Genomic DNA, 14648 nt, shown 5'->3' on the forward strand with positions numbered 1-14648 from the left:
TCTTTATCTGATTTCTGCCACTTTGTAGACTACTCAAATCTGTATTTCTCAGTATCTCTCTGAGGATAATTGTAAGCAATGTATTTCCCTGATCTTCTGTTTACCCACAGATCATAATGATTTGATTTCAAAACTTCTTGGGAATTATCTTTACTAAGGTTATTCACTGCCACAGGAGATCCAATTTCTCTGCACACCAAGTGCAATTAGAGAGGGTGAGGAGAAAAGATTAATTTCTGAGACCTTTGACTTTTTTTTTTTTTTCCACGCAGTTTGAAGAAGCCCCAGGTTTCCCTACCTGCAGCCATGTCCTCCTGATGCAGTAAGTTCTCTGTTCCCCTCTGCTGGCCTGGGATTGTGTTGACATACAAAGTTGGGACCTGGGAGCTGGGATATTTTTTTTTCACTTTACAGCACGTTGTGGATGGAGAGCTGGAGCAGTGCTGGTGGTTTGGCAGGGAAATGTAAGTAAATATTTTAAACTGTAAATTTTAAGTGTTCGTATGTTCTGTGAAACCAGGCTCAGCCCGTTTTACTGTTATTCATTCCTTCCGTTTTGTGCCGGGGAGGCTGGAGGCTGTGATGCTGTCAGCAGCTAGAAGGGGCTCGTTCAGCTCCTCTCTCCTTGGAGCCACAGCAGTTGTGGCTGCCCCATCCCTGGCAGTGTTGAAGGGCAGGTTGGATGGGGCTTGGAGCAGCCTGGGCTGGTGGGAGGTGTCCCTGCTCATGCAGGGGGTTGGGACGAGGTGATATTTTTGGTCGCTTCCAGCCTAAACCAGTCGCTGATCCTATGAAATTCATACGATGAGGATTTTATTTCTACTGAAGAGAGGAGAAGGGGGTGTCCTTGGGCTACGGGGATGAGGCTGTGGCCGATTCCCCTGGAGCAGCTCTCCCTGTCCGGTGCCACCGGCAGCCCGAGGAGGGCGGGCAGGCTGCAGAGGCACCGTGCCCGCTCCAGGCATCGTTCCCCCAGCGCTGCGCCCGCATCCTCCGCACCTCTCCGACCCACCTCCGCATCCCGCTGGGAGCCGCAGTTCCCCAAAGCCCGGCCAGAGGCTTTCCCGCAGCCCTGAGCCGCCGGGCGCCGGGGAGAGAGCCCTGAGCGCGATCTGATGCTGAAAAGCCCTTCCCCGCAGCCCCGTGGCGGCCGCCGAGCAGCGCTGCCCGGCCGGGGGGCTGACCCGGGGGGCTGACCCGGGGGGCTTGGCCAGCCCGCTCACCCACCGCCCCCCGCCTCCCCCACACCGGGGGCGGCCCCAGCTCGGCCACCGCCCCACGCCCCCCCATCTCTCCATCCCTCCCCTCGCTCCCTCCCGGCACGGGCGGAGCTTCCCGGTGCCTTCCCGCTCGCCGAGGCGAGTTTCAGTCGGGCGGCGGAGCGGGGCGGGGGGCGGCTGGGGCTCCCGCGCCCCGTGCCATGTAGGATGCTGCCGGCTCCGGCAGCCAAGCGGCCGCCGCCCCCCACCCTGCTCTGGCCCAGCCCCCCCCCGGCTGCCGCCGAGCCCCCCTGGGCCTGGGTGCTGCCTGGGATCGTCCGGGTCGGTGCCGCCGGGGCTGCCCCCCCAGCCCCGCCGCCCCCGCTGCTGCTGCCGCCGCCCCCCGCCCCGTTGCTGCGGGCCGGGCCGGGCTGGCGCGTCCCCGGAGAACCGCTCCTGCCGCTGCTGCCCGCGGCAGAGCTCCTCCACGGGCAGGTACGGACGGCTCGGAACGATGGAGGGGCTGGGGGGCAGGCGGGCGGGCAGAAGTTTCCCGCGGCCGCCCTCCGGAGCCCGTCGCCAAGCCCCGGGGACGGAGCATTGGGTGCCGGTGGGCGCGCTGGGGCCGGGGGAGGCGACGGGACGGACCCCGCGGGGTCCCGGGTGATGCTGAAGGCTCTGCCCCGGGGTTTCGGCCCTGGGGGTTCTACCCCAGGAGGTTCTGCTCCCAGGCTCCTGCCCCGGGGGCTCTGCCGGGTCCCGCCGCCCCGGCGCGGTGCTCGGCTCCGCTCCCCGCCGCGGTGCGGGGCCAGCGCCGGTGGAGGTGGGCACGGCGCGGGGCGGTGCGGGGCTGCCCGCCGGGCTGTAACCCTGCGGTGGCGGCTTCCCTGGGAAGAGAAGGGCTGGGGGAGGCTCTGCCGGTGCTCCCCGGCGAGGCCCGGCTCCGTCGTCCGGTAAATGCCGGTGGCGAGAGGCGTTTTCTGCAAACGGAGCCCGGCGAGGGAGAGATGCTCCTGCAGTCACAGGGAACGGCGAGGGCTTTGGGGTTTAAATATCTATAAAGACTAAAGTTTTGAGCCGTGCCAGATGAATCCATCTGCCTGGCCGGTGCTTTCCCCGATGGATACTGCGATTATTCATCGCTGCCGTGATGCTGCTTGAAACAGTAAAGCCCTCCGGCTGGAGCGGCTGTCCTGTTCCAGCCGAGGTACGGGCAGCTCACTCCCAGTTTTGCCTTGTCTTTCTGCTTTTTACGAGGCAGAGGTAAAAATGAAGCAGAGGTTTGAGCACCCTGGTATCCGCTGGATTTCATGCGAAGATTTTCAGCCTTTTCGAGCACGAGCGTCTCTTGTGGTTTAGGAGCAGAGCGAGTGGGAGGGAGAGAATAGGTAGTGCTGGGTCTAATGAAACAGTAGCATCAATTATTCCCCAGCGTGAGACCACTTAAGTAAACTGCAGAGCTGGTTTTACTGTGGCAACCCATTTGCCAAAGGAATTTAAATTAAGAGAAAACACCTTCCTGGTGTTTCCTTTGGTTCTTATTCGCCTTGAGATGAATTCTAAAACCACTTTCTAGAGATGTTTCTATTTTGTACGTGAAATTCTGTTTGAGCAGAGAAGAACGGAGCTTCCCCGGTGACTGGCAGCCCTTAGCAAAGGACTAGTTGGGCTGCCAGGCTCCCGATTTGTGTCTTTCTCAAGCCCTTGACAATGTAAGTACCACGTCTCACTCACCACGTAATGCCTAAAGAAACACAAGGAGTTGTTGGGTGAAAGAGACAGGTTTGAAATTTTCTGTACTCATCTTTTATGTAATTAGGAAATTGCTAAAAGCATCAAATTCCACGGGTCAAAATCCTTTTATTAACTTCTTAATTTTCTTCCTCTCTTCCCCTTTCCCCCCCCCCCCCCCCCCCCCTCAAGTGGATATTTGGAGCTCATTCTCCAGTCATAGGATTTTCACCTTCTTCAAGCGTTGAATTTGTTCCTGTTCTCCCACCTGTGTACACATCTACGGTTCCGCCTCACGCTGGGAAAAACTGGATCGATAAGAGGCTGCCCAGCTGCAAAGTAAGTCTGAGCGTGGTGTCTTCAAGTATTTTTTTAAGGCTACAATGTATAAAGACTACGAGCTGAAAAATGTTCTGGGCTCTGCGAGCTGGGAAGGCGTGGGAAAGGTCAGGAGTTTGTCAGGCAAAACCCCAGGGAGGAGGGAGGTTGTAAGGGATGGTGAATGGAGGGTCCTCCAGCTGTGATGCACCTTCACTTTGCTGAAGTTATCTTCAGTTTTTATCTTTGTTACATTGAGTGGAATGTGCTGATTTTACTACAGGACACGACTAGCAGAGCTTTCTGTTTTCCCTTTCTTCTTGGTACTTCCACTGATTTTCCCCACGAGGGCTGGCACCAGCGTGTCACCCGTCATCCCAGCCCACAGTTCCCTCCATCTGTGCACTTCTCTCCCCAGCTGCTCAAACCAGGCTTTGGGACTTTGCCCCATCCCCTCCTCTCCCATCCCTCCGTGGAGCAGCTCAAGCCTCTGAGTTGCAGGCAGGCTTGGACACGGCTGCCTTTGGCTTTTCTTCCCTTTTGGTGATGCTGCATCAGCTGATTAGTGGTGTTAAAAGCCCATTAGTTGGCAGATGGTCAGCTAACTCAGCCTGAAACCTTGGGGAGGCAGAAATCCATCTATTTTTGCGGGTTTGTCACTGAATTGAGAGACTACCTGTGTTGCAATAGTGAGTCAAATGTGCTTTATTCTCACTTTTATTTCTGAGTTTTGCAGCTCAAACCTTGACATTCTTTTATTTATGCTGAACAGATATACTTGAATAATGCATTTGCTCTGGATTCAGCATGGATGCATCCTGAGGAATCAAGGCTCTTCCAGGGAAATGAGAAACCTCTGTTACTGACCAATCAAGTAGCTATGGCTGTAGCCAGGCCAGCTGCTGCCTCCAGGCCTCTTCCCACCGTGGTGCTGACACCCCAGCTGATACCAGGTCAGGAGGACATAAATAATTAAGTATTTTCATGTGGGGTTTTTTTGTTTGCTTGTGTTTTTTTTTTCTTTTAGTGCATCTTCCAGAGCTGCATAAGCCATTCTCTAAAGCAAGGATTTCATTCCACTCAGCTGGAAATCTCTTGCTTATTCTGAACCTTGATGGCAAAGTGCATTTCATCCTCTAAATCACTTTCAAAGATAGAAAAGGGCACATGTAGTTACAAAAGATTGTAACAGACTATTCCATAGCTGGCACTTGACTTCCAGGCTGAAGGGGCAGCCACTCCCAACATGCTCTGCTTACTTTCCAGCAAGAAATTGCCAACCCAGTTCATGTATAATTCCCCTACTGGCTGCTAATTTTAAGCATTTGGTGTGGTCTGTGTAGACAGTGATCAAGGGAGAAGAGCCATTGATCAGTCATCTCGTTAAGACTCAGTTATGCACAGCAATGTTTGTGAAATAAATTCCCTTAATCTGCATAACTCAGGTACGTCACAGCTGTTAGCAGGACAGTGAAGCTTTGTTCTTGGAAGAGAGCTGACAGTCCGTGGCTGTAAAGCTGAGTCTCTGCTTTGGTGCTACAGGAGTGGTTTGAAATAGCGGTTGTCCCATAGGATGGGTTCAGTCGTAAAATGTTTCTGGTGATTAAAGCCCAACATATGATGCTCCCAAGAAGGATGTGCTTGGTGTCTTGCTGTCCTTGCTTCCGCCTCTGGGAGCTGGAAGGTGATGAGCTGGGGCGGGGGCAGCAGAGCCCCTTCACCCTGGGCTCTGCCCCCAGAAGTGCTGCTTGTGCAGCTGCTCTGGGCATGCACAGGTTCTTGCATTTTGCCAGTAATGCCCAGACTCAGCACAGCCTGCTGGAAGAGATCCTTCCTGTTTTGGTTCCTTTGCCAGACAGATTAATTAGCAGTGAATATTGTTCTGTATTGACACAGGCTGAACCACTCAAGTGGGTTCCATATCTTGGTGGCTGAGCAAAGGGTGGCAGTAAAATGCCTTCTCCTGCCAGCATGGTCTGGTGCTTGCTGGCGTGCTGCTGAGGCTGGGAATGCTGGGGGGTGAGGGCATTCCTCTGGGATGCCCTGGGGAATAGCTGTGCGCTCAGGATGAGCTCTTCCAGGAGTGGTTTGAAGGACAGGAGACAGTGAAGGAGGTGTTTTGGTGCAGGGCAGTAACTGCACGTTGTTTGTTTATGTGTGTTTAAAATGATTTAGTATTTTAAACACTGATGTTTGGGCACGTTCAGTGTTTCAGACATAAAGCATCTCTGGTAACGGGTTAGGCAGGTATGCCTGGCAGCACAGGTGTCATACCTGTAGTCTACAAGTAGCACAGGGAAAAGATTTTTCTTTTTCTCTTGGCCAATATAAGCACATACAAGCCTGTTTTCCCAGGAGATCTTCAGGTGGCTCCAGCTGCCCCTCCAGGAGCGTGCTCAGTGTGGGCTGCCCCCTCTTCAGAACCCCCTGAGCTCCTCTTCGGGTGGGAGAGGTGCAGGGAGGAACACAGAGACACCTAACCATCTTCCTAAATCTTCCCATCCCTCTTAAAATCTGATTTCTGATGGATGCCATCAATGCTAATCCAATAGCATCTCCAGAAGCTGCTTCTGGGAAGCGTTATGGTAGCACTTGACGTATATTTCCTATATAATCTTTACACTTAATATGAAGAGTAATAAAAATCTGAGAGCAAATTGCTTAGTTAAGTGCTTTAAAAGGAGAAGTTAATAAGCTTCTGCAGGCTCTTTGGCTGTACCCTCTCTGAAAGCCTGTTGGGTGGCAGGTTTGCCTGCTCGCTACCAGTAATGGTATAATTGTGTTCTCAGGGTATCAGCAGTGTCACAAAGCTGCAGGCACGAGGCCTTGGGGTGGCTGGTAATGCACATGATTTAACAGCTGGGAGCTCCAGCTACTCAAACATATTCTATCCTGTAAGAAAGAGAAGCAGCTATTCTTCCCACACGTACTCTAAAAAAATGAATTAATGTGATTACACTGACCATTTTGTGCATTTACAGCCAATTGTGATGTTTTACTTTCCCCCCTAGGCATGATAGCTGGTTTTATGTCTCCTAGATATTTCTGCAGAGAGAGGATTAGTGTTTTTGTCTCCCATGTTGTGCCCTCTGCCCAGCAGATGGAGTCAGGGCTGGTTTGGCCAGAGGTGCCTGTGTGGCATCTGTGTGTTCTGCACAGCCCCGTGTGGTTGGTGGCTGCTGGACATGGACTGAGGGAAGGGTGTCACCACCAGCAGGATCTGTTAGGTGAAAGCTGTAGCCTTCTGGTACATGATGTTCCATCCTTTTGCTGTTAGTGATGCTGTTTAGATGTTTGAAGGTGTGTTGGTAACAGCTGGACTTAAAGATCTTAGAAGTCTTTTCCAACCAAAACAATTACATGGTTCTCTGATCTTGCAGTTTGGGTCTCGTCTTATAGACCTGGAAATCTGCTTGCTGGAGAGGCTGTGAAATGCCAGATTGGCCACTCTGTGACTCCTTAATTGTGTGCACAGCCTTGGCTCACCCAGGATTCAGCGTTTGCAGGGACCAGGAGCTTGCTGTTTTTCCAGGGAACGTTGATGAGATCCTAAACATAGCAGGACGTGGGTGCTCCAGTGCAGCCAGTAATAGAACCTTGTTACTGAGTTCCTTACTAAAGACCATAATACTCTGCGGGTCACTTCAGGGCATCATTCAATATAATCAACACTTAAAGGGGTCCTATAAGAAAGATGCAGTCAAACTTTTCAGCAGGGTCTGTAGCGATAGGACAAGGGGTGATGGTTTTAAACTGAAGAGAGGAAATTTAGACTAGACATAGGGAAGAAGTTTTTGACCATGAGAAGGATAAGACTCTTGGCTCAGGTTGCCCAGAGAGGTGGCAGATGCCCCATCCCTGGAAACATTAGAGGTCAGGTTGGATGGGGGTTGGAGCAACCTCATCTAGTTGAAGATGTCCCTGCTCACAGCAGGGCAGTTGGACTAGAAGGCCTTTAAAGTTCCCTTCAATCCAAACCACTCTGTGAATATTTGATCATGCTGAGAAGAGATTGTCTGCATGCAGGCTCAGGAATTCCATAGGGAGATCCACACCTGAACTAAGTCCTGGCCACAACCAGGGCTGTGGGTGCATAGAAGTTGCTCCTGCTCTTGTTGCCTGTGGCTTATTGAATAAACACCCTCAGGAGTTTCTAGGGGTGAAAGTAACAGGCAGTTGTTCAGCAGCAATTAAGAGACCTGTGTAAGACAGAACTGCACCATATTTTTCATAACAAGTGTCAGCATTAGAATCTATATCCATATCCAGGCACAGTTTTCTAGGTAATTTCAGCTTATATTTCAGACATTAGAAACCTGTGAAGAAATGTTGTTGCTTTGTGTTAAATTTGGGTTGAATTCTCTTGTGGTTTTTAACAGTTTTGCAATAGAAGACACAGGGCCTCCAACCTGCTCTATTTCCCAAGCACAAGCTTTCTATTTGAAGCTTGTGTGTCTGTGTGAGGAGTCAGGTTTTGGGCCTCTCAAATGGATTTTTTTTTTTTTTTTTTCCTTTTTCTGTTTGACATTTGTGTGGTAGGACTCCCTGTTTGTAGAACAAGAATAGCACTGCAGGAGCCCAAACATCCCTGAAATGCCCTGCAAGCCCCCTTCATTTGCAGAGCTCTCAAGCATTGCAGACTCCAACACTTTGAGTCTCTGGGAACACTTGGCTTTAATCACAGCCTTTGTGAAGCTTTCAGTTTGCTTATTAAGCTTGTCCTTTTTTGTGCATTTTCTGTTATCTACTCACATGAAGTGTAACTTTATTCCAGTCAGGATTTTTTGGGGGGGCTTAAATTATAGACATAAAAGTACCTGTGATTTGTTTATGGGAAGTGCTTGTAGTTCTGAGCCCTTCACAGTATTATCCTGCCTGCCTTCAAGACCTTGTTGTACAGGAATCCAGAGCTTCCTGTGCCTGGCACAGGCTGGTGTTGGTTCTGAGGAACCTCCTGGTTTTATTTATTGCCTATGAGCAAAAAAAGTGAGCTGTGACTGGAGTGTTGCTGTCAGACTCCTGCCACAGCTGAGGGTACCAATGGGGCAGACTGAGCTGCTTCCTCCCTTTGGGCTACAGAAGAGAGGGATATCGATGGGTTTCCCTTTGCGCTGGGATAAAGATGCTATTTAGGTCAATCCATGGCTTGGGTGGACTGGTTGAGCAGCTGAGAGCTCAGCCCATGGGCAGAGTGGGGCCAGTGGGTCCTGTCACCTGCCTCCTGCAGCGCCAGTCCTGGGGCTGTGGGTGCCAGGGGCTGGGCAGAGGCATCAAGTGCCTTCCAAGAGGCATAAGAAGCTCCCTAGAAAATCACAACTGTTGCCAAGCTCTACTGTTTGGTAGGGGGCAATTATAAGGGGGGGGGGCGGGGGGGTGGGGATGCAACTGGACAGAGGGGGCAAGCATTGCATGGGGGGACAATTGGATGGGGTGGGCATGGCGTGGGGCAGGGGGGTCATTGCATCGCTTGTTGGGGAGAGAGGGCAGTTTCATGGGGGTGGGGGTGTCATTGCTTGGCAGGTGGGCAATGGATGGGAGGGGGGCATTGCATGGAGGCAGAAACAGGAGTGAAATTCCAGAGGTTCCTCAGGCTCCAGAGGGAGATACCCCAAATGGCAGGGCAGTCTCCAAACCATGGAGCAGCTGGGGTGGGCTGGGGTGGTTAGAAATCGCTGTTCAGTCAAGTCTGGACCTTGTCAGACATGACCAGAGGGGATTAACTGAGAAGCAACCATGTCTCCATCTTTAAAGCTCAAGCCCATCATTTCAAGGATGCGCTTTGCAGAGGGGGGTGGTGATGTTTGTCCTGGTTTGGAACGCTGGTGGGAGCCTGGTAGTCTGGCGGGCAGCAGGAGGGCACCCCAGAGTCCCTCAGAACAGATGCTGAAAAATACAGTTTCATTGTTTCTGAAAAGGAAACTTATTTTTAGTGGTAGATTGCATGTTTCTTTTTTAGAGCTACATTTATTCGATGAAAAGTGCCCAACTGGAGTGGTATCTCTCTCTGCTGGAGAGCACCAGTCCTATTGACTCCCTGGCACCAGAAAATAGCTTTTAAATCAAGTATTAACAATTATAGGGGTAGTCCTTTCTTCGTGGAATTGTTTAGCCGGAGAGAGGGAGAGAGAACTTCATCAAAGGCAGGGAAATCACCAAAACTTCTCTTTCAACTGACTGATGAAACTTTAATGAGGGGATTGATGAAAGTTTAATAAGGCAGCCCTGCTTCAAGAGTGTTACTCATCTGGGCTGGTGGAAGGTTTCAGCTATCCCAGCAACTGAGGTTTACTTTATTTTGCTGCTTTCCTGGGCTCTTTGGGGAAATTGCCTCTTCTTCTCCAAAATAAAAGAATCAAATGAGAAGTAAACAACCTTTCTGCTCCTGTGCCCTGCAGGAAACTGGCAGAAAAGTAATTTTTCTCAACAACATTTGTTTTCATAAGAGTTAGAAAAGATGTTTTGGGGGTTTTTCCCAGCTGCCAACAGCTGGAATTAGGAATCAGTGCAGGCTCTGGGAGACCAAGTGTTTAACCTTACCTAATGGTCTGTGTTAGTCCTCAGGTGGATAAAGAATAACCTTGCATTAAACAGTTGGATTAGTTGGACACAGAAAATTTCTTTTTTAATTTCTACTGTGACTGTGGCAGAACAGTATGTTTTTCATCTATCTGTGGTTGAGTGATCAAAACTGTGTTTGAAGCGAATTCTTCTTAGCATTGACAAATACAGTAGAAATAATAAAAGGTGTTTTTGTGATACTCACTGAAAGTATTTGTTTTGCTGATGCAGAGAGCTTCTTTTCATAGAATCACAGAAAAGTTTGGATTGGAAGGCACCTTTAAAGACCACCTAGTTCCAACCCTCCTTACATGGGCAGGGACGTTTTCCACTAGACCAGGTTGCTCAAAGTCCTGTCTAACCTGCCCTTGAATCCTCCCAGGGTTGAGAAGTGTATTTTGTTGGCAAATAATTGTTTATAAAGAGTTACAAGCAAAGCTGCCAACAGCTGGTGTCCTAGACAGCCTCAGGAGCTGCCATCAAAGTGGTTCCTTTCCAAACCCTCTGACCCACTCTTCTCCCAGTGCCAACTGAGAGCAAACCAGTGCTTGGTCAAAACTTGGTAGGTGTCTGAAGCCCCCATGGGATGGAAGAGCCTGGATGGGGTGTCTGGGTTATGTAGCTGTGTAGGGGAAGGTGGTTTTTACCAGCTTGCTTGGCTGGGGTGGTCCTACCCAGAGCTGGGGGCTGCATCCTGCCCCCAGCACCCCATGGTCATGCAGTCCCAGTGCCCAGATGGACAGAGAACACGAGCTGCTAGGAACTCAGGGAATGCCTGAAGCGACGAGTCTGATCAAACAGTGATTTTTTTTTTTGCAGAGTCACAGTTGGCTCATATTGCCTGAAGGATTTCCACATGAATGGAAAACATTTGCTAAATGACATAATAAGCTAATGATTGCTTAGTTTTTGAATACATAGCTGAGTGCAGAGTGAGCAACAGCTGGTGTTTGTCAAATTAGGTTTTCTCCTTAAGATTTCTGCTACCCGTTTTCTTGTTTATTTAACATATTTAGCCAAGATTGAGCTCTGAAGGTCTTCCTGCCCCCTGGGCTTGTTAGACTTAAAGGTAAAGGTTACACAGACTTAGTAGACGACTCCTGATCTCCCCTGTGAAACCATTGGAAGTTTCCTGCATGGTGTGCTTTCAAAGTGAGGGATGCCAATTCATAAAACCTGTGAACCTCAGGAGTTCTCATGCAGGTGACGGGAGAGCAGCTGGGCAGGTAACAGGGACATTGGGTGGTCAATAGAGCAACGAGCAAAACCACTCAGATTTGAAATCAGACAGCTAACGTCTAGGAAAGGTCAGAATGTAAGGGTGGTCATGCGTCGTTACAAAGCTGTGGAAGCAGGAGAAAGTGCCAACCAATGTGTTCAAGTATTTGACTTTTTTATTGAGGTTTTCCATTTAAATTTAATAACTTTGCACAATGTATGTACGACTCACTTCTGTCTCGTTCCTCCAGGTTGTAATGGTGTGTCCACATATATGAGGTTTTAATAGCTAAAAATGCACCAATCACAGACTAAGACTGTAAGAATAGGGGTTAGGAAAGGGGCTTTGAGACCCATCAGAAATATATATTAAAAATCTAGCTTCTCACTAAGGGACATGCGAGCAGCCAGGTGGGAAGCATTGCTGACTTTTGTTGGAATTTGGAATGCTGAAAACATCCAGTGCAAATGCACTGGTTTCCAATTAAAAAGAGCACCTGTTGTATCTCCCCTCCCACAGGTGGTTGCCAGAGCAGCCTTAAAGCAGTTGGTGGCAATCAGAGCCTGGCATTGGCCACCACAGCCAGGGTGTCGGTGGAGCCTGACCCTCCCCAGGGACCTGCAGCGCCCAGCATCCAGCCCTGCCACATCCTCACCTTCTCCCCCATCAAGATTCCAGTCCTGGCTTCACCATTCCCAGGTAAGGTCACTTCTGGTGGGACTGATGAGCAGCTTTTTAGGTCTGCTGGGCAGCAGAGAGAGGTTTCTGAGTGAGTTGTGCTGTCGGAGTGCTGTGGTAAGGGAGCAATTCAGGGGGTGGAGGGGGCATTGCTGGGATCCAGAATTAAAGCTGTTTTTTCTGGTGCTGCCAGTTCAAAACCGTGTGTGCATTTGCAGTGTTGATGTTGCTGTGACATTTTCAGGCTGTGGGTGAGATGAGCTGCATCCTCAGACACCTTAGTGACTTCTGCAAGGAAGTCTGCAGACTTGGTGGCACCAAGGCTTTGTGGTAGATCCTCAGTGTTGGCAGTTGAAACGCTCAACTCTGAAGAGCTGAAGCATGCTCAACATGCAATAATGTTTGGGTGTTTACCACCTATGCTGGAAGGATGTAGCTGTGGTTTTGTATTCTTCTGGGGGGTTTGGATGTGGTTCCTTACTGGAAATGTGCTATTTTCAAAGCGTGAGTTTGTGTGTAACGACTCCCTGAATGTGGCAGCTGGGGAAGGGCTCTGGCATCCCTGCCTCGCTGGGGAAGGCTGACTGATGCAGAGTCTTTAGGGTAATTTTTGAAACTGCTCTTAGAATGCTCAAGGCTGCATTTTAGAAATGTTATGTACCAATTAAGTAAAAAATTTAAATTCCATCTTTTTGGTACTTGGAGCGTAACCCAGCAAGATGTGGCGAGATTGGGTTTTGCAGGTTTGCAGTGATGATCTTTGGTGTTCAGCTGAGATCTTTTCATGAGAAATGTATCTCAGTAATTATTCTTCCTGTTGAGCAGTCATTAGGATCCCCCGGATAACCGTCTGCCAGGCGAGTGGTGGTGGCTTGGTGCTTAGGGAGTCTGAAGAGCCCACTGACCGGTAGGAATAAAGCTCAGGTTTTTCAGATTCCGTTGGGAAGGACGGCACTGGAACAGGAGCAGAAAGTGCAATTAATGACTGCTGTGGGGCAGGGAGGAGGTGGTGTGTGGTGCCCATGGAGTGTTGTGAACCACAGGAACCATTTTGCCTGTCGTGAGTGAGCACCTCAGAGGGGACACCCCGCCTTGTTGGCCGGTGCTGCAGAGCTCCAGGAGAGGTGTGCTCTGCCCCGGTGGGGCAGGGGCTGATGCAAGACCTGTGATGTGCAGCTCGAGGGGAGCCTGGGTGAAGGGTGTCAGACTAAGCCAGCAATGTGACACTGGGAAGCTCCACTGCACTGGTGACAGGCTCAGTCCTGTCCTGATAAACCTGCCAGGCCATGACAATTGTTGCTTTCCTCTGGATAAGGGTACAATAGGCTATCAGGCATTGTGCTCAGAGTGCCTGAGCAATCATCCTGTCATCAATCATTCACAGTAAGCCACACACTTTGGGTTGTTTTCTCCTACAGAATATATAGTAGCTTTTTAGGAAAGAAAGCTTGAAAATGCCTGGTCTGTGTACAATAAACTTGAGATTCAGCTAAATGTTGTTCTTGATTAATCACTGGCTCTGGGGGAGGCTGGTGCCTTCACAAAGGCTTCCATAAAACATGTTTATGAAATGCCTTTTTATTCTGCCTGTGGAGCAGAGGACACAAAGGTGTTTGGTTCAGATTATCCAGCCCCAGCTCCATGAACATCTTCCCCAGGTGGTGCTGGACTGGGAAGGAACATCTGTGTCCCTTGGGGCAGGGCTGACTCTGAGCCTGGGCTGGCATCTGCGGGCTGGCTCCAGGGAGGTCCAGACACTGGGATGGATGAAGGACGGGTGAGGGTTTCTGCAAGTGCTGGCAAAGGGGCTGGGTGTTTGGTAGACATGAGTGATAATGGGAAGAAGGACGTGCAGGAGCTTTGGAGGCAGTGTGTGCTGCTATGGGGGCTGCCCTGCATCCTCACCCAAACACAGCCAGTGAGGCACTGAAACTGGATTTGACTTAAATGGCAGGAAAAAGAGGTCAGCTGGCCAAAGGCAGATCTCTGATGTCAAAATAAATGTCTTTATTGCCATGGGAGTTAATGGCTGGGAAAGCATCAAAAAAGCATAATCCAATGTACAGGTGATCCCAGCTGGAGTGTGGTTATAAACCACAGATTATAAACTGTGAAAAACATCCATGTGTTGGTGTTTATTAAAGATGACATAGTCCTCAAAGTGAAACATGTCTTGGAGAGAACATCTTCTGTGCCTCCTGTGGGCAGCTGCTTTTTTTCTTGATCTGTGTGTGATTTATGAAGTAACATGTTAGTTAATGAACTTCTCATGTTCCTGAAGTTCACTCAAGGCAATGTTCATGTAATAGGCATGAACTTTGGAAAAAAAGAGATTAAATTACTTCCAACTTAAATCTACCTGTGTGCAGGTGCCTGTAAGGCTGAGTATGGTGTGCTCACTTACAGGCTGTTGATTCTACTGGAGATGATTTGTGCTGGAATTCCACCTTGTGCTGAACTGTGTTTCCAATTGCAGCTGTTTGTTCAATCAATAATAGTATAATTGAATATTTATTTTTAAGGAGACCTTTTTAATCACAGAACCCCAGACTGGTTTGGGTTGGAAGGGACCTTAAAGATCATCTAGTTACCTGCATGGGCAGGGACACCTCTCACCAGCCCAGGCTGCTCCAAGCCCCATCCAACCTGCCCTTCAACACTGCCAGGGATGGGGCAGCCACAGTTTCCCTGGGCAACTTGTGCCAGTGTCTCACTACCTTTGCACAAAAGAATTTCTTCCTAGTGTCTAACCTAAATCTATCCTCTTCCAGCTTAAAGTCATTACTCCTCTTCCTATCACTACACACCCTGGTAAAAAGCCCCTCCCCAGCTTTCCTGGAGCCCCTTCAGGCACTGGAAGGTGCTCTAAGGTCTCTTTGAAGCCTTTTCTTCTCCAGGCTGAACAGCCCCAACTCTCTCAGCCTAATACGGTTAATTTTGCAGCC

General features: G+C 49.8%; 1 protein-coding gene across 1 annotated transcript in view; it reads left to right on the top strand.

The window, feature by feature from the left end:
- The first annotated feature begins 1427 nt into the window (after nt 1-1427).
- Nucleotides 1428-14648, top strand: part of TCERG1L (transcription elongation regulator 1 like) — a 63904-nt gene continuing 50683 nt past the window's right edge. The window contains exons 1-4 of the mRNA XM_051619741.1: nt 1428-1694; nt 3123-3269; nt 4021-4201; nt 11545-11724. Coding sequence (XP_051475701.1) covers nt 1428-1694; nt 3123-3269; nt 4021-4201; nt 11545-11724 — 775 coding nt within the window. The remainder of the gene's footprint in view (nt 1695-3122; nt 3270-4020; nt 4202-11544; nt 11725-14648) is intronic.

The sequence above is a fragment of the Apus apus genome, chromosome 4, assembly GCF_020740795.1.
Source record: "Apus apus isolate bApuApu2 chromosome 4, bApuApu2.pri.cur, whole genome shotgun sequence".
NCBI classification, from domain to species: domain Eukaryota; kingdom Metazoa; phylum Chordata; class Aves; order Apodiformes; family Apodidae; genus Apus; species Apus apus.